Raw genomic sequence first — 22,522 nt, 5'->3', positions numbered from 1 at the left:
GTAACGCTGCCTGGTTGATGTAATGACTGTGTTATCTCTCTCCTCTCAAACATGTAATGTGTGGAATAAATACATCTCAAAACACTTCAAGAATATATGCCCAGGTCATTTTTCACCCCAAATACAAATGTCAAATGATGTGCTTATAATTTAGTTGTATGTGTTTTATTAACAGCTTATGGAGAACGAAGACATTATATGGTTAGATCCTAATCTAGTCACTCATTGATGCCCCAAATTATTTATGTGACACATTCAAATTCACTAATGTATGTGAAATGATGCCTAGTTTTAAATACAGTAAAAAAAATATATATTAAAAATTTACTTATACAGGGGATGTTTATTGCATCATTCAGGATGATGGCAAAAATACTGTGAATTTAATTATATTTCTATAATTAAATTTCTATATTTCTACAATTTTTATATCAATTTAATAAAAAAAGAAGAAGAAGATACGTGTAAGGTTTAATAAATGATTTTTTCCTCCATAAATTCTTACAAACTTACATAAATAAATCATTACATAAATACTCACAACACACTGACACACAAGTCTAAATAAATTCACATGCTCTCACACACAGTACTTGCAGTGTATCAGAAATCTAAATAATATAAACCCGGAGAACAAATTCACTAATCATAATCTACCTTAAATTATTATACAATATTCAAAGCCTAATTGTAGGGCATGTCCCATGGGAACAATGCACTCCTTCCAGGTGCTCTGTGAATGGAATCTGTTTTTGGAAAGATGCTATAAAAAGCACAAATGACCAAGGACGATTTCTCCTCCACCCTGCAAAAGAACATCTCTTATGGGAAGGAGTTGTATGTCTCCTCCGTGGAGCTCAGAATTCCCGAGAACCCTCACCTGTGCTGTTACCTGCAAAGATAAGGCAGGGAAAATACCTGATGACCTCCTGTTATGGAATAGTTTTACTTTACATTGCATATTTTGGATGTGTGCCATTTATTGTAAACTTCTTGTTTAGAAAACCTGTTTTGAAGTTTCCTACACTAATTACATGCCCTAAGATTGCTTCTAACCTCACAACCATGTTGTGATATGAGGACGTGGGATGGATGGATTTCTTCATTGGAGTCTCCCCATAAGCGTAACACTCTCTTGGTGGTATCCTGGTGTTTAGCAGTGGGCCCGTGTTTTTTAGAACATGTCAGGCTGATGCTTTGTGTGGCAGAGGTGCTGTGTAACCGTAGGAATCGCAGTTGGACAACATCGAGATCTCTGTACTCAAACTGTGGAGCGCAATAATCAATAAATTACATTCATTAAAATGCCTGCTATTCTTAATAAAAATTATGATATTCACAGCACTGTTTCCATAGAAACAAAACACCCAATTCAGCAAGTTCAGTCATTTACCTTGAAGCCTCTTTGAAGCTCGCTAAACCACTTTTTAGATCCGTCCTCTGATGGCCACATCCCTGAGATCTGATAAAACCACCGCAAATATAAACACTAGTATTATATTCAATATAACAGTATATCTACACAAAACAACTGTAAATTTTAATCTGTCATACTGGCACATATCTTTAAAAATATATATATATATATATTATTGCCATATGGTTCCATGAAGAATCTTAAACATAAGCTTTCCATTCCACAGAATATTCTTATATATATATATATATATATATATATATATATATATATATATATATATATATATTATATAAATGGTTCTTTTAAGATTGGTTTACTGAAGGGTTCTTTGGGAAACCAAAAGTGGTTCTTATGTGGCATTAAACTGAAAATCCCTTTTTGAAGTATGATAATAATAACGGCCAATAAATAATATCTTTACATTTTTAAATCCCACTTTTGTTAAGAAAGTTAAGAAAAACATTAGTTTAAAGATCTTAGAATCACCAAATTGAAAACTGACTGTGAAAATCCTTCTTACTTTAGACCGGACAGGAGACACACAAGTTAGACCACCAGCAGTAAAATTACAGAACACATGGAGAGCATCAAATGGACATCCATGGTTTGGATCAATATAGTAGTGCCCTATAAACAGGATAACAATAAATTAAATGTCCAGTCTATGATTAAATTTTTTTTAAAAACAAGAGCCACATGAGTCTGGAGTCTGCTCACCATCTCTGAGGTGAGGCTGGATGAGATGGAGTTCTCTGCAGGTGGTTGCTGGGCTGTCTTTTGTGCCTTGCAAGCGGCTATTTTCCTCAATCACTTCTTCAGGGTTATCAAATCGAGAATTTCTGGATAATAACCTTACTTTCTGAAAAGAATATGCAAAGACAATCGATCAGTAAATTAAAAACTTAATCTTAGGCCTGCTACCCAACCCCACATTTCCCTCTATATTTGACAATAAAAAGTGTTTCAGTGCTCAACAAACCAAGGCTGACTGCTTGAGTTTGTACCAACATTTTGTAAACCTCTTCTTGGAGCATGAGGTGGAGTATGACGCCCTGGTATCTGCTGGACGGGAACACCTGGTTTTCCCTTGTTAGATGGCGAGAGTGAGCCAGAATATAAGATTAAGACACAATCTCTTAAAAAGGCATAATATAAGTATGACAGTAAAGTTAAAGTGTGAAATTAAAACTATTCCACTTACAGGAAGTCCTCTCTGACCTTTCACACCTTTCTGTCCTGATATTCCCTGAACTCCTTTCATACCCTGTTCATATAAACAATACTTAAGAAACCACATTTAACTCTATTAAGCTTAATATACTTGAGGTCAAAATCAAATTTCAAATTCCATATTTCCAATGTTTCTGTGTCACCTTACTGTATACTGCTGTTAAAATATTGCATGCCAAGGCACTGCAGGTCAGTTTGATTGTACCTACTTGGTTCAGGTACAGGGCAAAGATAAGCAGGACTATATTTATTACAACCACACCTACAATTTTAGTACATACTGTACCTTCCTTCCAGTTGGACCCTGTCGAGCAAAACAAGAAACTGTGTCATCTATTCTATTGTTCTAAAGCAGATAAAGCTGGTCAATGTGTTTACAAAGAGACATACAGGTGAACCAGGGAGTCCTTTGCCACCAGGAGGCCCACGAGCACCAGCTTCCCCCTGCAACAAATAACATATTTAAAATATGAATAAAGAATCAAAGTTCACAGTAAATATGTTCACAAAAATACAGCAGGCAGTTATTCACCTGTATGCCTTTCTGCCCAGGCTGTCCCTTGTACCCTGGAACACCTTGCTTTCCCTGCAAGATGAATGAACATTCCTAACTACGGGAAAGAAAAGCAACTGGTTGTTTTTGATGTGCTTTCTATGTTTCATTTGAACTTACCTTTTCTCCTGGTGGTCCGATGGGCCCTTGCAATCCTCTTATACCAACATGGCCCTGTATATTACATTGAGCAATGAGCAAGGCCTTGAAGTGACCAATATGATCACAACTTTGCTGAAAAACCTGCTGTACACAATCTACTACATGCTTTCTGTCATCTTATTAACAGATTATTCTTTTAGTATAATTCCAAATAGCCTACATCTAACGTTTTGGCCACAGAAATATCAGCTACTGCAACGAATTGCATATTTTTGCTCAGTTTAGGCCTCTGTTTTTTACCATTATTCTTACCAGGGTTAACATTATTTATTATGTCAGAAGCTAAAACAGTTGTCTATAGTCAGTGGATACAGTGATACCTTTGGTCCCTTTTGTCCAACATCTCCCTTTTCACCTTGAAGTCCCGGAATCCCCTAAGTAAAAAAAACCTTTATAAAATTAAAATCCTTATGGATTGTGGAAGGCAGAACAATGACTTTGATTTGATTACCTTTGGTCCTATCAGCCCAGTGGGTCCTGGTTTCCCTTTCGGTCCTACACCGCCCTGTGATGAAAAGGCTGGTAAATTGACTCTAGTGGGAAACAACTATTAAAGAGACAGAAAGGAAATTACCTTTGGCCCATGTACTCCTTGACTCCCTTGCAAACCCGGTGTTCCTGGGGCACCCTTTGAATTTGTTTTTGAAACCATGCCAAACGTCATGACCATAATATAAAACCAATATTATTTAATAAATGATTCAAATAGTCTGTAAAAAAAGAAAACTTACTTACAGCACTACCTGGAGAACCTGGTTTCCCCAGAGGTCCTCGGAAACCAATGTCACCCTGCAAGTTGTACAGTAAGGTAGTAAATGCTCATGTTCATACAATATTTACCATTAAGCAATTCACAAGTTCATGCTTACATATAATTAGCTGAGGTATGGTATGCGTATTTGGCGTGCTGTCCGGGGAAGGGCTCCGAGCTCGGGAATGGCCCGAACCTAGAGTACCCCCCCCTTCCCCGTCTAATTATAAAGTGAACTCGAAGTGAGGAGATGGGGTGGAGGAGGGATGCTGATTAACCATCAATGGATAGAGGTAAGTCAGCGATATTTATACTGTGGGATTGATTACTAGATTACTGGTACACCTGTGTTGATTAGGTTAAGTATCTGACGCGCTCCTCCCGAACCTTGTTAACAAGAACATCATTTAGGGCCCAGATCACCCTCATAACTATAGAGCAAATATTCAGAACACCCTAACAACTACACAATAACAACCCAACGGTAGTTTGGCTGCTTCAGAATGAGGGAAAGCAGGGTCCAGGTATGGATGGCTGATGCAAAACCAATTTTTCGACATGGTGTCGAAATCTTAAAGCGCAGATGTTTCGAAAGACTGCTCTTAGGTGTGATTCAAAACACCCATCTCACGAGACTAAGGTGATTCAAAACATCACAAGCATTTTGAGAGTATAAAAGTGGAGTTAATGCAGCAGAACAAATAATATATTTGTATAAAAATCTTTACATGTAAAAAATGCCAGGCGTTGTGACTTGATTGATTATTAATGTACATTCTTTCGTGACCAAAATAACATTCATTCAGTTGTCCGAGAGAGGTTACAACACATTACAGGAACAGAACAATAAAAACAAATAACTTTCAAATATTTATGCTTTACCCCAGATTCAAACCTAAAGTCACAGGTTCTGATAACATGCCAGTCATGCACACTTACCACTACCCCAGCCCACATGGTTAAACCACAAGCATAACATATATGTTAGAAGTAGTCAATTCGCTTAACTGATTCCCTATCAATGCTGTTTCAGTGTAATACTTGAAAAGAGATAGGTGTCTAATTGTTTAGAATCCTCTGGACATTTGCTTCGACTTTTTCAGTGTTTCATGAAGCCTCCCTCTGCCCACCACTAGATCCAGGTGCAAACATTAACAAATCCAAGCAAGATCAAACCAAATGTGGGAAAGGAAAACAGAACTTACAACAAACACACGGTTCATCCATGGAGAACAACACCAGACAATGAACCGAGGAAACACAGGGGTATAAATAAGCAAGGGGTAACAAGCTTATCAAGATAACAAGACACACCTGAGGAAACTAATCAAGGAGGAACGACAAACAACCAAACTACAAACTGACTACGAAGCACACAGGAAACAGGAAATGACATAAAAGACCAAACAACACAAGCCAACATGTAAGACTAGCATTGAGTTTGCATTTGTAAGCACTACTGTAAAATATGAATAAAAGGAAGCTACTCACTGGGTCGCCTTCAGTGCCAATAACTCCCAACAATCCATCTGTACCACTACGTCCCTAAAATAATGTTAGTGTAAAAGTCAATCATGTTTGGCACAATCATAAAATAAAATAGTCAGATGGTTTAGACATTTGTATTAGGGATACTTGCTGGCTTTCCAGGTAGACCAGGATTACCATGTTTCCCTTTTGGTCCTTGAGGTCCCTAGACAATAATGCATCATATCCATGTATGAACTTTTTATTTTATTTTAAGTTGCAGATTATCAAGACAATAAAAGCCTAAAAATGCATGAACCCACTGGCTTTCCTACAACACCTTTACTTCCTCTCCTTCCAGGAGTACCGCTCATCCCCTGTGTGAAAGAATCACAAAAACAACTGGTTAAGACAATAAATGGCCAGATTTAATGATACGTCTGCGAAAAATTAAGCCACTCACTTTTGGCCCTGGTTGACCCTTGACTCCTTTTTCCCCTGAAGGCCCTGAAGATCCTAGTTTTCCCTTTAGTCCGCGAGGACCCACAGCTCCCAGCTGACCCATTGGCCCCTAGACAGGAGCAAAGATCATTTTGATATGTTAACACTACCCATTTGAGCATAATGTATGCCAGTGTGAAATGCCTTTGTCCTTTTTTTTTTTTATAGCAAATGCTTCATATTTTGTTCTTTAGAATCGGAAACCAATCTGGTTGTAAAGTGTTATCTCACCATTCTGCCTCTTGTTCCAGGCTCTCCTTTCTTCCCACTTGGGCCTGAAACGCCCTGTAAACAACATGCAAGATTCAACAAATTCAGGTCAGTAAGGCAACCAGGCAACATTTTCTAAATAATGCATGCATCTTCGAAGTTAAAAACTTACCATTGATCCAATCTTCCCAGGGCTGCCTGGATTCCCTTTAACTCCAGGTTCTCCCTGCAGGGGGCAAAAACAACAGATGCACTTACTCATAAGATGGTGTAAAGTCAAGTCTTATCAGTAAAAAAAAAAAATAATATTAATAAAAACATACTTTTGGTCCAAATTTTCCACTTTGTCCAACAAATCCGTTTTTTCCTGGCAAACCCTAAATTTAAATGGAATAAATTAATGCCAAATGTATATCAAAAAATATACAATAAATCAAATATATTAAACCTAACTTACCGGTAACCCAATAGCACCATTAGGACCTGGTGGCCCAATTGTTCCTGCAGCGCCCTATAATACCAATAGAGCATTGAAATAACAAAATAAATATATTTTTTCATAGGCTCCATTAGCTATAAAAGAGGAAGTGGTACCCACAAGAAGTCCACGTAGACCTTTGTCGCCTTTTTCACCAGATTTGCCCATGTTCCCTCCAGGACCATACTTTCCTATCAATCCAGAGTAACCTCTCACACCTGTCTGACCCTGAGTAAAAACAAAAACACACAGAAAACATGTCAGCAATAAGAATATGTCAATGCATTTGACTATTTCACTCAAACACCTGTGTAAATTTTATATAAAAAAACTCACTTTTTCACCAGGGGATCCAGGATCTCCCTTCTGTCCTGGAGCACCACTCAACCCCTGACAAACAAAAACAAACAAACACAAAACATCTTTTTGTTAATAATTTATGGTATTTTGTACCTAAGAAATAATCAAAAATCAGATCAGCATTCTTACTTCTCGTCCTTTTTGTCCTTTGACTCCAGTTGGTCCTTGATTTCCACTCTCTCCTTGGATTCCCTTTGGGCCACGATCACCAAAAGATCCTTCATTACCCTTCTCACCCTACAACCGACAGTTCTGTCCTGTGTATCATTTACATAAAACACCATAACACAATGTACATGTATGAAATGGAGATGGCAAACATACAGCATCAGAGGATTTGTACTCACAGACAAGCCTTTGCTTCCTGCTGGTCCAACTGCTCCAGATTCACCCCCTGAGCCCTACAAAATGGTTACCCATTTCATTTTCCACTAAAAATCTGAAGTCATTAGGCTTTTTTATGTTTTTGAAAGAAGCCTCTTATGCTCACCAAGGCAGCATTTATTTGCTCAGTTATACAATAAAAACTGTAATATTGTGAAATATTATTACAACTAAAAATAACTGTTTATGAATTAAATTTTTAAACATTTAATGCAGCTGTGCTGAATAAAAGAAAAACCTACTGACCAAAATTTTTAAAAGGCAGTTTAAATGTGGATGGTTCACAAACCACCTAATTAGGACAATCAAAACAGACAACTTTGCATTAATATTAATAAAAGCAGAATTTACCTCCTCACCGTCGATACCGGCAACTCCCTTCAGCCCACTGGCTCCTCTCAGTCCCTTTGACCAATACATTTATAAACAAAAGATCTCATACAAGGCCACGGTGAAAGAACCAATACATTTTCCAAAATTACAATGAAGATAAAACTTAAACAAAAAACAGCCAACCTTATCACCTTTATCTCCTGGAGGTCCGAGGGGTCCAGGTGGTCCATCTTTACCCTGAAAGACAGAGAATACAATATATGGTTAGAGCTGAAACCTTCCCTCAGTCCTCGCAACAATAAACCAAATAACCCAAAAACACATACTGGGTACCCAGACACTCCTTGTGGCCCCGGCGGTCCTCTGGACCCTTGATTTCCTACCGGCCCCTGCAGACCTGTCTCACCCCACTGGCCTATGTTTCCTTGTGGGCCCTTTAGAAGATTATATTTACAGATGTTTCAAATTACTAACTAGATAAACACATAGTAATATTCCTGCTATTACATCATGATTGCAAATGTCTGTTAAATGTATTCTTTACAGCAGGTCCTCTGTAGCCCTTCTCTCCTGGTAGGCCTCGAGGACCCTAGACAGAAAAATCGACAAATTGATAGAGTTTTTAAACCTACAGTTTAATGTTTATGAATGAGGAAAAAAATTAAATATATACAACCTATAAAGCACTTACTGGCTGACCAGGTTTTCCTTTGGGCCCCTCAGGACCACTTTTCCCCTAATATCAGATGAAAAGATTAGATTTAAATTACCGGAAGAGAACAGACAGTAGAACATATGGCTTATGAATGAAAGGAGGTTTGATTTGAACACAAAAAAATGAAAGGAAACTTTTGCTTCTGCTGCTGATCACTGTTAAATGTAGCTAATAATGTTTTCAGCTTTTTATTGCATTACATTTTGTCATCATATGGTGTGTCACATGATGTGACTGGTTCATTTTACATAAACCACTAACCTTCTCTCCAGGACTGCCGTGAAGCCCTTCTGAACCCTCTCTGCCTTTGACACCCTGAGGAAAACAGACCACGCAATATCGTAAAAAAAAAAACTATTAAGACTGACCTAGCCATATCAAATGCATTGCCAGTTGTAATAAAAGAGCACAGGAAAACAAACAAAATCCAAATTCGGACAAAGTCTGATTTAAAGAACTGGGTGTCCTGTAATATAAAATTCGGTCAGATTTTTATGAAATCAGTACTTACTCTGATTCCAGGCTTTCCAGGTTTGCCAGTGAGTCCCAAGCTCCCTGGTTCCCCCTTTAAAAAGTATTTAATAGCATTGTGCTGTAGGTCATATTCTTAGACTGTAATGTCAGAATTGGCAAACTATGACATTTTTAACAGCTAAATATACCACAAGATGGAGAGTTACATAACTAAGAGACTGAAGGGTTTGGAAATCCTGTCAATCAGGAAAGGAAAATAAAACTCACACTTTTTCCAACGGGACCTTGGATTCCTGGTGCACCAGGTCTTCCCTGTAAACCCTGCTCAGACATCAGATTTAATCAGTTGTTCGTCCATGTCGGTATAAAGTTTGTCTAACATAGCATGAAACAATAAGAGGCGGTCTTACCCGGGGACCATGAGGTCCTCTACCTCCATCTGATCCTGGTGGTCCAATCGATCCCTGTAACACAAATTACCTTTAGTGGCTAATGAAGCAAACTAACAGGGAATTCTGTATAACATTGTGTATGTGTGGCTCTTACAGTTGCACCGTGAATGCCGTCCTGTCCTCTGCTCCCTGAAACACCCTGCAGTCCCTAAATAATCATAAGCATCATGACTTTGCCAAGATGGATTCTAATCCACCATAGTCAATGGTGTAGTTAAGCAATGCTATGCTAAGTTTGTTGTGACATTGAATGTTATAGTATTAGACTAATCATTAGGGAACTCTGTTTACCTTTTGACCTTTAAATCCGGTTCCTCCAGGGACCCCTGTTCTTCCCTGTCCCATTAAAAAATGAAAAATTTAAGTAACCTGATATATAGGGTTAATTAGGCCATAAGCATGAATGGGATTTTCTGTTGTAACTGAAATAATCCTGACGAAAGGAACAAGGAAATTATGATCAAACCTTACTAAATCATGAAAGTCATGGCATGAGTTTCTCATGGCATGAATATTTAAAAAAGTAATGATTTGGTGTACAAGGGAACCTTAATACCGGGCTCTCCTTCAGGTCCTGGTTCTCCTGATTTTCCCATCTCCCCCTGTAAAATAAAAACATTTGGAAATATGGCTTTTCTCTTTAGTCCAAGGTACACAGGCATCTGTTTTCATATTTTTTTTTTTGTTTTCTTATAATTTTCCCAAGTCTACAGGCCCTAAAATTGAATGAATGTTTGCATGTTGTTTGCAGTTTGCAGTGCCACCTACTGGTCAAATGTAATAGTGGGTTTAAGTAGTCAAAGGTAATTGTAAATTTACTGAACTAAAACTAAACTCCTCTCTCTCTCTCTCTCTCTCTCTCTCTCTCTCTCTCTCTATATATATATATATATATATATATATACATATACATAAAGACAAAAAACATAACAACAACAACAACTTAAACAAATATATATGATGCTACAAAACACTGAATCTATCGATAGACTTTGTTTCCTAAAATGACCACTAGGGGTGCTATGATCAGACAAATCTACTCAAAATGATCTGATTTCATAAACTGGTGTCCTTGCCTTTGTAGTTATGACTTTCAGCTTTATTTAAGAAATCATACTTACCAAAGGTCCTGGAAAACCAGTGAATCCCCCTTGGCCTGCCCGGCCCTTTTAAAGTCAAATAATGTTGTCTTATTGAAATTATGTGATATCTAATGTATGCCTTTTGTCAAAAATACATTGTGAACAATTATCAATCACCTTGTCTCCTCGTGGTCCAGAAGCACCTTGGATACCAGGGTGGCCTCTCTCTCCCTAAAGATGCCATTTAAATAAGGTAACTGGGTTTTATGGAATAGCATTATATTAGATTCCTTTGACAAATAGTGAATTACAGTACTGTACCTTAGGTCCATCTCTTCCCTGTCTCCCCGGATCTCCAACAGATCCATCATAGCCCTGAAATAAAAGCAATGTAATGACTAAGCGGCTGGCTTCCAGTGAGTCAGTTTTTAACCAGTTAAAAGAGCCACCGCGCTCACCGTGGGCCCTGGTAAACCAGCAGGTCCAGTAGGGCCAGTCTCTCCCTGTACACCCGACTGCCCTCCTCTGCCTCTGAATCCCTGTTTACCTGTCAGCCCCGGAGGACCCTGACAAAGAGAAGCCACAGATAAGAAAGGATTGATTAGTTCTTTCGGCTAGTTCTCTGGGTTTTTTTATTTTTAGTCTGAGAACAGATTACATCTGGCTCTAAATAAAAAGTGTTGTTTACTTGGCCAGAGCTTTTGTAAATGCTTTAGTGAACTCACTAAATCTCCTTTTTGGCCAGAATCTCCTTTCATCCCACGCTGTGCTTTCAAACCCTGAAGTTTACAGACAGCCAAAGACAACAAACATAATTATCCCAAAACCATTATATTGTTTTCTCTAGTGCATAGAAATATTCCAAATCACTATATATATGTGACTTGTTACATGAAAATATTTAATATCATCTCAACATCTCATGCTGCTGCTCATAAATGTCAAAAAACAAAAACAGCATTAAAATACAATATAAAAGTCACCTCTCACAACACAATGAAAGTGTTGATTGTATATTCAAACCATTTAAGTTTTAATAATTGAGCCAACATCACAATTTAGATTTTATTTATCAATTAATTGTGTAGCCTCACTAACTACACACTGAAATAAATATATTGCTTCACCAGCAGCTTCTACAAAATAAAACTCGTTCTTAAACATAATGTTTAAACAAAAATGTCTTACAATAACCAGACATGTAAAAAATCAAGGAGCGGTTTGAAATCATCTTACTGGATCACCTGAAGGCCCATGGTTTCCTGGTGTTCCATTGGCGCCCTGAAACAAGAATGTGGCTTTATGTATATTGCTGCATTAGAATATAAGCGGACTGGGGTATCAAAAGAATATGAGAGATATCTAAAAAGACTGTAAAATAATTATTGAGTGAACCACAGGCTTACTTTTAGACCCGGTGGTCCTGGACTCCCAATGTCTCCCTCAATTCCCACATCTCCCTGTTTGAATAAGAAATACTCATGTGCCTCAGGTAAATGTAGGAAAATCAAAATGAGATTTCAAATGTGAATTTCAAAGTTCTTAGAAAATGAGATGCACATACAGGGTCTCCTTTTTGACCTGGTGGTCCATCGCCCCCTGGTTTTCCCTGAATAGATTGTTCGGTAATGAGTGTAGTTAGACATAACAGTTTGAGAGAGGAAAGAGAGGAGAACAGACTCAATGACTACATTAACATGCAAATACATATGCAGATTAATATAAGAATTGGGACATATTCCAAATTTTCCAGCATAAGTACAATATTACAATATGGATTACAACATCCAGTTATATTAGACTATGATAGAAACTTCATTTCAGAATAATGTCTTAAACAGATTATGGATCCTGAATACTATGCATGTAATCATGGTGACCAAGAGCACACGAATATATTATGTAAATGAGAAAGGTAAAATGCATAGTCTACAGCACCTGGGGTCCAGGAACACCAGGAATACCGATAATACCATCAGGTCCTTCCTCTCCCTGTAATATATAATGGCACATTAATTTTTTCTAGAGCTTTTTTTATTTTTTTGTTTTAAAAAAAACTCTTTGGAAATAAAAGATTGGCTTACTTGTTTGCCAAGTGGTCCCCTTGGCCCCATCTCACCAAGTTGTCCCTATAAAAGAGAATCAGTATTATGTACTAGTCAGTTTTCCTAATAATTTGTGATTACTGGAATGATGATGATGAAGGATTGGAGCTTATAAATACTAGAGTGTTTCTTACAGGGGGTCCGTTGACGCCTGGAACTCCCTTCAACCCTCTTGGGCCCGTAAGACCCTGTAAAGAGAGGTCAAAGGTCAAGTTCTGAACATCAAAGAATTGAGAGATGATATGTAATAATTAAAAAGTATCTATTTTTAAATATTATAAATATTAAATGCATTTTTGTAACATACGGGTGGTCCTGGTGATCCAGTGAACCCAGGCCCCCCTGCCTGTCCCTGTGTCAGAGATTATTACAAAAACAATCAGATTGCTCATCGTTTTTGCATGTTTTATATGGACAACGGAAATGATAGTTTAGCACATACGGGTGGTCCAGGCGGCCCCATGATTCCCCGTGGTCCTCTAGGTCCAGGTGGCCCCTTTGTATGGAAAATATATTGTTTGTTAAAGAATGTCATAGAGTTGTTTTGACCTTGTAATATCTTCATCTAATGGAAAATTCAGCGTTGCTATTACAGAAATAAATTTAATTTTTAAATCTTTTAAAATAGAGAACATTTATGTTAAATTGTAATAATATGAATGTTTTACTGTATAGTTCACCAAATAAATGCAGCCTTGGTGAGCATAAGAGATGTCCTTCAAAAATAGTAAAAAATCTCAATACCAATATCAGTTCGAGATATCATTCTCAAACGTTTGAATGGTAGTGTTCTGTACGTACAGACAGACAGAATATCTGCTTCATAAAGAAATTACAGAAATACAGAAATATGTTACTCACAATATATCCTACTACCCCTGCTAGGCCCTTCTGTCCCTTTTTTCCCTAAAGAAACAGAGTTTGCTGGTCATTGATATTATCATCACTATCTAGTGAAAGTCAGGAGAGCAGGAGCAACATTTTACCTTCTCTCCTTTTCTTCCTTTGGTTCCCTGAGGCCCCTGTTCACCAAGATCCCCCTGAACACACCAGATACAATTTCTTTAAATGTGCATAATTAAATACGAAGTGTGATAAAATCAATCACTTATTTTGATTTATGGCTGAGATGTCAAATAAACACGCTGTGTGGCAGTAGTGGACTCCAGTTTAGGTCTTGGATATTTAGATTATGTTATGTTACGGCTAGGCCCGAATGGAATTTGCAGACTTCTGCAGAATATAATTCAATATTGGTAAATGTCAATTTTCAAAATAGCTGGCAACAAACGTGTCAAATGATTTGCAGAACTGAATATATGATAGAAGTTCCAGTTCTGTGGAAGACTGTGCAGTTTTTACTGGAGTTCTGTAAGCACAGGTTCCATGAGGGACTAGTTATTTCATTAACCACAGAAAAACCCTGGTCATTCTTACCCACTCACCCAGCTCCCCTTTACTGCCCTTCTCTCCCGCATAACCTTTTGGGCCCTACAGAAAGATCACATAGATGAATGTATGCAATTATAGGCAAAATATGCAATATATTTAACCCTACTAAAACTTAAATCACTTTGAAAAGATGCATATGGAGCACTGAGATTCCCATAAGTCTTACATCCTCCCCAGGTGGTCCTGGAGAGCCCGTCTCCCCATCCTTCCCAGCTGTGCCCTCTGGTCCTGGTCTCCCAGGTGACCCTGGCATTCCAACCGGTCCTATTCTTCCCTAGAACATGACAAATGATACAGATAGAACAACATGTGGTTCAGTCTCCTTATCAACATTTATAGATAAGCTTTATAGCATTAACAAAGACATTTTTTCACAGTAGTTCTTTACTTGCAAATGAATGGTCTCTTAATACCAATCAGAGTGAAGCATTATTGCCATATAGCCCAACTCTGTTAGAGGAAGACTCTTTACTTTTAAGAATAATAAAAAAAAACAGAACTTTAATTAAAACATTTTACCTGAACTGAAACTGATTACAAATCAGTTCAAATGATCTCTAAGAGTGTTGTTGTTGTTGTTGTTGTATTTTCTTAAAAAAGGGAGCTTTCTTTTCTTTTAAGTTAGCGTGTGTTTAAGTTACATTACAGCCAAGAAACATGATTTGTTATTTTTCATCAGTGGCAGGTTGTATTATTGTATTATTAAGATGAAATGTGTAAGGTTTTATAAAACCAGTTAAATAATTATTGAATTTACAAAAGCTTATAAATGAGGAGTTAGCCAACAGGAGTTCAGATGAATTTCATCTTGATCACACTTGTCCCTTGACACCAAAGATTGAACTGCTCTTATGATTTAAATAGCAACAATCCTGCATGAGTCAAACATAGCATGTCTTTGCTTTTGAATCAGCTGAGTATCTGAACAGCGTGACTCTTGTTGACTGCACGCTTGTTGACCCATTGAGCTTGTCAAATTCTTTCTAACCCATCTCAAGTCTCCACATGGTTTGATCACACTACACACCATGTTTCTCTATGTAATGGTGACCTAGCAATTTTCAGTTGCCAGAGATTATTGTGTGATGAAGAGAGGAGAAAGAGATACCTACGAGTTTGCCTTGCTCTCCCTTCCTTCCCTGTTTGCCTGGAACTCCAGGAGGGCCCTGAAAAATATAATTATATCACAGAATGTTCATATATATACACACACACACACACATAAGGAATTTGGTTCCATTGTCACTGGCACCGACAGTTTGTGGAAATTATAGATGATATGTCCAAAAATATATTTATAGTTACCGGTGGTCCAGGCTGTCCATACGGTCCCAGAGGTCCTGGTAATCCCTTCATTCTCTAAAAAAAAAAAAAAGTTTGGGAGCAAATATTTGAATCTGCAGTGTACTGATGCAGCTCCAGTAAAGCTCTCATTAACTCACCGGCCACAACGACACTAGTTTTTTGTAGAATTTATTTTTCTGGAAGCAAAATGAAAAGTATAATCAGATATAATAAGTGTTTTTGAGGACTGTAAGCATGTACGCAACAGATGAATTTCAACTATTCATCATAGAATCAGGTACTTAAGTTGTATGTTTTCAGAATAAATGGTAGCAAAAAATAAATCTAAAATTGGCAAAAAATTTGCACAAATATTGGTATGCACCTTGAATGCTTGCCATTCTTCTTCCGATGTGTACCAGACTACAATAGCAGGCATGCCAGGTGGTCCGATCGGTCCCCTGTACCCTGTCTGGCCCGTCCGGCCCATAACGCCCTCATACCCCTGTGTGACACCCAAACACCCATTAAAATATACATGACAAGATTTTGCAAACAATATTTTACAAAAAGACAAGATTTATTAAAAATCTTTCGAATTTTTGAAATGAATTTATGATTCGAGATAATAAATGATTAATACATACTTTGTCTCCTTTTTCACCTGGAGGACCTGGCAAGCCAGGTGGGCCGGGATGCCCCTATAATTATAATATAATATAATATAATATAATATAATATAATATAATATAATATAATATAATATAATATAATATAATATAATATAACATAACATAATATAATATAATATAATATAATTCAACCAATCAATCAATCAATCTATCTATCTATCTATCTATCTATCTATCTATCTATCTATCTATCTATCTATCTATCTATCTATCTATCTATCTATCTAATATGAGTATAATATCTAGTAGACATCAGTTCTGTAGAGACACACTGAAACCACAGGGAGGCGCAAGTGCTCAGCTAATGTTGCTTCACTGCAACTACATCTCTCTCCCTTTCTATCCTCAGTAAAGTGATTATAACACTGCTTAAGCATTTAAGAATTTACATAACAACTGCATAATGAAATAAACAGATTAACAGTTTAATGGTCAAGAAGTGCAGTAAAAACACTAAAATGGTTAAAAATGGAAGGCCTACACAGTGTCAGTCCTGTTCATTCATTCTCTCTCCCAGCATTGGTATTATTAAATAATTCCTGTAATCCTGTTCCTCTTCTCAGGATAATATTTCTCTCTCAGTGTCATACAATAAGTCAGTTCTTGTTCATAAGCTCCATTCACTGGAGGTAAATGACCCTCCTTCTCCTCTTCTCCACACTTAATTGAATAATGCCTCTGCAAACTCAATTTCCTATAAAGGCTAGCGATGGGCTTGAGATGACCATGTGAGTGAGAATCACAGTATTAGAAAATAGAGAAGAGGATTTTCCTTCAAAACAACCATCTAGCTATATTGATAAACTGTATTCAAGAATATTGTATGATAGAAACCTTCATATATTTAAGGGTGTAATGATCTTCACCTTTCTACAAAACACTGCATTTCTCTTTCATTTAAAATTGGAAAAGATATGTGAAGTTGTCAGTATAATAGTATATCTGGCAGAGACTCATAAACACCAGCATTATTATGTAAACCATACAGCACTCTCAATAGACAGTGAAGCCTTTCATTTCACTGACAAACATCAACGCAAAGATAATGTAATATTAATGGATTATTACAGAGATAAGTACGTTTCTTACCATTAGGCCTCTGAAACCCGATGTGTGTACTAGACCTCCTTCTCTGTTTATGTTTCTGTGCATCTGATTGGCTGTGTAAAATAAAATAAATAATAATAATAATAATAAAAAGCCAAATTAGACATTATCCACATATTGTACATCAGCATCTATTAAGAGTTTTTTCACCTTCCCCTGTAATAAATTATCTCCACACCAAATCAGCACAAATGATAAACAAATATATTATTATACATATATATTATAATAAAAAAAATATTATTTGTGGAATTAAAATACTAGGCAAATGGCTTACATACAAATTAATTTTGGAAAGGATAAAATATTACAGAATTTAAAACATACACACTTCAGCTTCATAAAATGACTGGTTTTTTTTACTTACAGTGGGTCTCTGTTGTTGTATTTGGCACAGTGGTAGGACGTCCTGAACAGGCAGCAGTATCACCAGAATAACAATCATCAGTCTCTGATACTTCAGTCACTTTTTGCTCACTTCTATATCTGAGATCCTCTTGTCTAATCTGTGGAGCCTCATCTGTATCTTTAATCTTCTCTTGCTCTCTCTCTTCCTCTCTTTCAGCACTGGGACTCCCAGGTTGATGAAAAGGCTTTTGCTGAGTCATTTCCACGGGTTGAGTTTGCATCGGTGTCGTGGGTCGACTAGTGGCTCTGATTTCTTCATTCTTCTCCGGTGACTTTACTTTATTGACTGAGGCGCTGCCGGTGCTGGTTTCCATGGTTGCACGGGTCAGGTTTCGAAGTGAAGTTGTGATTGAATCCTTAACAGATTTTGTCCGTGATGAATCTTTGGCTGTACCTAAAATATCAGTTGGATGGACATTTTTTGCTGGTCTAGACATTTCCACTGGGTTTGAGTTGACTGAAATGGCAAGCTCTGTTCTGTTCTTCAGATTTATGACAGATGACTGTAATATCTGCAAGGGCTCCTTATTAGTTTGACCTTTGACCTCTAATTTGACGTCAGCGCTCATCTTGAAAGACTCTTTAGATTGTGAAACGGATCTACCTGCTGTAGAATCGATATTTCTTATGCTTACGGTCTGAGGATCGGACTCAAGCATGCTTGTGTTCTTCGGAAAAATAAATGATTGAGTTGTGTCAGTGGGCTGGATTGCGAGAGACGAAATTAAAGTTTTCTTCTTGTATGTCCCACCTCCACCTGCCTTCTCTTGGTCAAAACTAGAGGCTTCAGTCCATTCAGATTTAATTTCATATGTAGAATCAGAAAGGCACCTCGGTGTTGCCATCTCTAATTTGGATAGTCTTTCCAAAGATCCATTTGCTAGTGTCTGTGAATCTGGCCCGCTTAAATCAACAGGTGACAAAGGAAATGACATCATATGTTGGCACGGACGAATGTTTCTTTCTGTGTCAGTCTTCACTTTTTTATTTTTTTCTTCTAGATCCACCATCGCAACAGACTCGTCTTCGTCCTTGAAATAAGATTGAACAGATACATAGCATTATAGAATGGTTCACAATATAGATGATGTACATAAACTCTAAAATCAAGCCGTGTTTAATGTGCTCTCATTTATATCTAAGAGATTTCCAGACAGCAGTGATCAGACACAGAGAGTCTCTTGAGTGACACTTTTGTGAGCAAAGTAAACTGAGTTTTATCCGCTCGTAAAGTTAGTACACTGACGCTGACTGATTCATGGCTCTCTAGATCTCCATAATGGAAAAACACAGTCTACAGCCACATTTCCAACCAAACATGAAGCAGTCATAGAGCAGTGATAAATTCATGTGCCATTAATATCTTCTTTAATCCAAAGATTTGCAGATCAAGTATATTTCATGACAATTATCTGATCATGACATCCAAAAAAAATCATACCACTAAATAAGGAAAGTTTTTATAGAACAAAAGCTATAGAAAATCACAAGAAGCATGCCTTTAAATGAAGCACATTTAATGTCTTCCAAGCATTTTTTTAAATGATCCATTTTAATAGAAGTCTGTTTTTTTATTTTGTGGTCTGTAAGTTAAAAAATAATAAAACAAGTGTGCTTTTGTTTAGAAAGGATGACAGTAAAGACATTTATAATGTTATAAAATATTTGTATTTCAAATAAATGCTGTTCTTTTGAACTTTCTATTCATCACAGAATCCTGAAATGCATCACGGTTTTCACAAAAAAACAGGAGCACAAAGAATAAATTGCATTATAAAATATGTAAAAAAAATTCAGTAATATGTTACAGTACATTACTGCATCCTTGGTGAGGCTGCACTCTAAAAAAATGTTGGGTTGGTTCAACCCAACCTTGGGTCAAATATGGACTAACCCAACTTTTGAGTTAAAAACTTAAACATTTAATTGAAAAATGTAACCCAACATCTGTGTTAGTCCCAAATCTGGCATTTTTGAAGGAGGCTTCTTTCATAAACATTAAAAACCTACCACCCCCAAATTTTGCACAGTAGTGTACCTTACAAAAGAAAAGTTTTAAACCGTAAATTAGACAAAATTTTACCTACTATTTGGATTTCATTAATCAAGATGTAGTTGTTGTGATTTGATGTGACTCATTCTCATAGACTGGGTCAGTTGTAGTGGTTGCATAAACACGTTTGGCATTATTCCCAAAAATGAAGTGTAGCTGAATTTTTACCTGTGACTCCTGGACACAGTGGGATTTGAGATCAGGACAGCCGAGGTCCTCTCCAGTCAGGTCACTCACTACAAAGATCATTTGCTGCATGATACCCTGTAAAGGATGAAAACCATCTCCAGTCTACAGATAATGATTTTCGACTAATGAAAGCAAATAATAGACATCTAGAAAACAACAAATTCCCAAGATCCATACAGAGGGAAATGTGTTTGTTGAGCATATAATAATGCACCTCCCTGGTATTTACACCTGACTGTATATACAACCAAATCAATAGCAACTATTGGAAATAAAGGAGCTTTTATTAGTGGCTGAGGTCAACCATCAATACTCTATAGTACGTCAAACAGAGATGCTAATTATTACAAACCAACTGTTCCTAAAATAAACTAGCCAATAAACTGTATAAATCATGTAAAACAAACAACAGCTCCAAATAAAATAAAGCCCAAAATAAAGTATTAAAGACATTATTTGTCACTGACCTTTCATTGATTTATCAGCAACAAATACTGTACGTGAGACACATCCACAGTTGCCATGACAATGTGTCACGGCATTGTTATGAAAGACCAGATGTGAAAATAATTTATTATTTTCCCATCCTCCTTAACATCTTGTCAGCTTGTGACAGACTGCAAACATCCACTGTTTTCCTATACTGATATGATGTTTGAATTATTTCATGGCATTTTATTAAGTTTAATTAGCTGCTAGCATTGATTCTGAGGTCCAGAGGAGGGGGATTTATTGTTTATAGGTTTAAAAGGGACATGCAATATGGGAATTGTCTGTTGAAGCGATCTCAGCATCATAATAACATAAGTAAAGCCTTAATAAAGCCAGTGTTAGAAGGTTTCTCTCAAGCGGCTGCTGAGCTGAAGGCAATCCTTTGACTGTTTAACAGCCTGTGTTTGCTTTTCTCACATGGGCTCCAGAGCGCTCTGAACTTCACTTTCATTTCATCCAGCCTGCGGTGTTGCAGGGACTGGCTAGTTTGCATTGCAAAGAGAATTGGCTGTTTGTGCCAGCGCTCAAGCCGACATTGAACTTGGGCTGTGATTATGGCAACGGCGGCTGTCAGGGGCAACAGTTACGCAAGAAACATCAGGGTCCTCACAAACTATAAAGACTGCAGTGCATGCAACTACATGGTTGCTTTATTCTTAGGATACATCATGATGATGTCCATTAACAAACATAACATTTAAAAAGGTTATTTGATTATATTTCTGATGTATTTATTATATTTCTGAACTTTTGCTGATCTTACTGAACCCAATCTTTTGAATGGCAGTGTAAGTTGCCAATAACCCCGATTTAAACAGTAAAAAATGATGTGGTGGTCTTGTTGTGTTGACTTATATACCAAAGGATATGATATTGCCATTTATTTGGCACTGTAAAATGTTGGGTTACTGAGATATATATTCACAACTGTCGAACATTAAAAAAAAAAAAAAAAAAACTATATATAAAATATATATATAAAAAAAAAAATATATATATATATATATATATATATTAAGAAGCCTCTTGCTTAACTGAACAGCAATTTTTTTTATTTATTAAAAAAGAATAATATATGAAATATTATTACAGTCTAATAATTTTCTATAAGTAGCATCAGAAAAATAGTATTTATTTAAATATATATTTTTTGTAACATTAAACATGTATTTAAATAAGTAAGTAAATCAAATAAATAAATCTTCCAGACCCCAAAGTTTTGAAGTGGTGTATGAATAAATAATTTTTTAAATGTACCCTAGGTTAAGACCTATCACTGACGTTTTCAATTAAACTGTTTTTGTGTATAACTACATAAACTGAATTCAGATTTTAAAAAGGAAGACAAGCAGGCGTGTGACATTCTCATGGATTTTAGGTTTTAAGCTCTGGTTCCTGAAAGCCTCTTCCTGTCCTCATCATGTTTATGACAAAGGGCCTCAGGTCTGGCCTGGGGCAATCAATCACTCAGAATGCACACCGAGCTCAAACCTCATCCAAATACAGATGGAGATTTGTTCACCAGTGCTTGCTGAGACAGAAGTACAGAGAGCTTCATTTGAACTGGTTAAATACAGGAATCACGCTCAGAATAAAGCAATTAGTGATACAAACTATAAAAACAAAGGTCTGCAAACAAAAAAATACTTAATAAATTTACTTTCATGCATTTGTTGTGTATAAGAATAAAATGAGACACTTACTACACAGCAGAGAAGTTTGAGCAGAGTTTCGGAGTCCTGCATGGCTTCAGAGAGGCAGCCGATCTGTGAACGCTTCAGAAGGAGGTAAGGGAATATCAGTCTTTGAACTCCGAAGGCCACTAAAACAGAACGGCACCTGGAGAAACGCCAGAGATGGGCTGTGCCATACACACTCTCTCTATAACACAGCTTAGTTCATAAGCAATGTAGATCCCAGAGGAAATTCTAGAGACCCTCACTATATGGCCCTTTTTCATCAGGGCCATTTGGACACTTCCCACAGGAACCAAAAGTATGGAAGCACCATAGGGACAAAGTTAGGTTGCCACTTGATGTCTTAATCTGGTTCGGATGCACTACGTTAAAGTGTACTTCACAGCAAATGAATAATAAATTAAATCCCACAATGATGAGCATTAGATGTTAGGTCCTTTATTAGGATATACTGTTAACTAGTGATTCATA

At 36.9% G+C, this 22,522-nt stretch overlaps 1 protein-coding gene across 4 annotated transcripts; it reads right to left on the bottom strand.

Moving 5' to 3' along the window:
- Positions 1 to 178: 178 nt before the first annotated feature.
- Positions 179 to 22,189, bottom strand: si:dkey-21p1.3 (collagen alpha-1(I) chain). 4 transcript variants are annotated; one of them, XM_052562715.1, is made up of 65 exons: positions 22,058 to 22,189; positions 19,842 to 19,937; positions 17,580 to 18,651; positions 17,195 to 17,265; positions 16,061 to 16,114; positions 15,799 to 15,918; positions 15,572 to 15,610; positions 15,435 to 15,488; positions 15,242 to 15,295; positions 14,296 to 14,403; positions 14,115 to 14,168; positions 13,664 to 13,717; positions 13,539 to 13,583; positions 13,120 to 13,173; positions 12,985 to 13,029; positions 12,812 to 12,865; positions 12,657 to 12,701; positions 12,511 to 12,564; positions 12,137 to 12,181; positions 11,979 to 12,032; positions 11,809 to 11,853; positions 11,298 to 11,351; positions 11,031 to 11,138; positions 10,894 to 10,947; positions 10,750 to 10,803; positions 10,612 to 10,656; positions 10,039 to 10,092; positions 9,782 to 9,826; positions 9,585 to 9,638; positions 9,449 to 9,502; positions 9,306 to 9,359; positions 9,076 to 9,129; positions 8,826 to 8,879; positions 8,541 to 8,585; positions 8,394 to 8,438; positions 8,176 to 8,283; positions 8,033 to 8,086; positions 7,868 to 7,921; positions 7,480 to 7,533; positions 7,262 to 7,369; positions 7,109 to 7,162; positions 6,893 to 7,000; positions 6,752 to 6,805; positions 6,618 to 6,671; positions 6,467 to 6,520; positions 6,316 to 6,369; positions 6,047 to 6,154; positions 5,907 to 5,960; positions 5,756 to 5,809; positions 5,608 to 5,661; positions 4,101 to 4,154; positions 3,940 to 3,993; positions 3,817 to 3,870; positions 3,686 to 3,739; positions 3,324 to 3,377; positions 3,183 to 3,236; positions 3,041 to 3,094; positions 2,937 to 2,954; positions 2,622 to 2,684; positions 2,429 to 2,506; positions 2,138 to 2,279; positions 1,941 to 2,047; positions 1,394 to 1,462; positions 1,057 to 1,266; positions 179 to 892 (listed from the first exon to the last, which is right to left on the bottom strand). In XM_052562715.1, the coding sequence occupies exons 1-65, from the start codon at positions 22,097 to 22,099 to the stop codon at positions 764 to 766; spliced, it is 5,253 nt and encodes a 1,750-aa protein (XP_052418675.1). In that variant the 5' UTR covers positions 22,100 to 22,189; the 3' UTR covers positions 179 to 763. The 4 variants fall into 4 exon arrangements, 2 of the variants coding, with proteins under 2 accessions (XP_052418675.1, XP_052418676.1); XR_008154724.1 differs by lacking the exons at positions 179 to 892; positions 1,057 to 1,266; positions 1,394 to 1,462 and having other exon boundaries at positions 2,425 to 2,506; XM_052562716.1 differs by lacking the exons at positions 179 to 892; positions 1,057 to 1,266; positions 1,394 to 1,462; positions 1,941 to 2,047 and having other exon boundaries at positions 2,400 to 2,506.
- Positions 22,190 to 22,522: the final 333 nt, after the last annotated feature.

This window comes from Carassius gibelio, chromosome B8 (genome assembly GCF_023724105.1).
Source record: "Carassius gibelio isolate Cgi1373 ecotype wild population from Czech Republic chromosome B8, carGib1.2-hapl.c, whole genome shotgun sequence".
Lineage (NCBI taxonomy): Eukaryota > Metazoa > Chordata > Actinopteri > Cypriniformes > Cyprinidae > Carassius > Carassius gibelio.
This window is presented reverse-complemented; position numbering and strand designations above follow the sequence as displayed.

Bases quoted from the DNA above. Each gene is read 5' to 3' on its own strand.
- si:dkey-21p1.3 (XM_052562715.1), bottom strand. From the start codon at position 22,099: ATGCAGGACTCCGAAACTCTGCTCAAACTTCTCTGCTGTGTA. The intron at 14,169-14,295 runs GTAAGACTTATG...ATCTTTCTGTAG, and splicing joins CAGGACCACCTGGGGAGGAT to GGCCCAAAAGGTTATGCGGG. The intron at 12,182-12,510 runs GTGCTGTAGACT...CAATCTATTCAG, and splicing joins CTGGTGTTCCTGGACCCCAG to GGAAAACCAGGGGGCGATGG.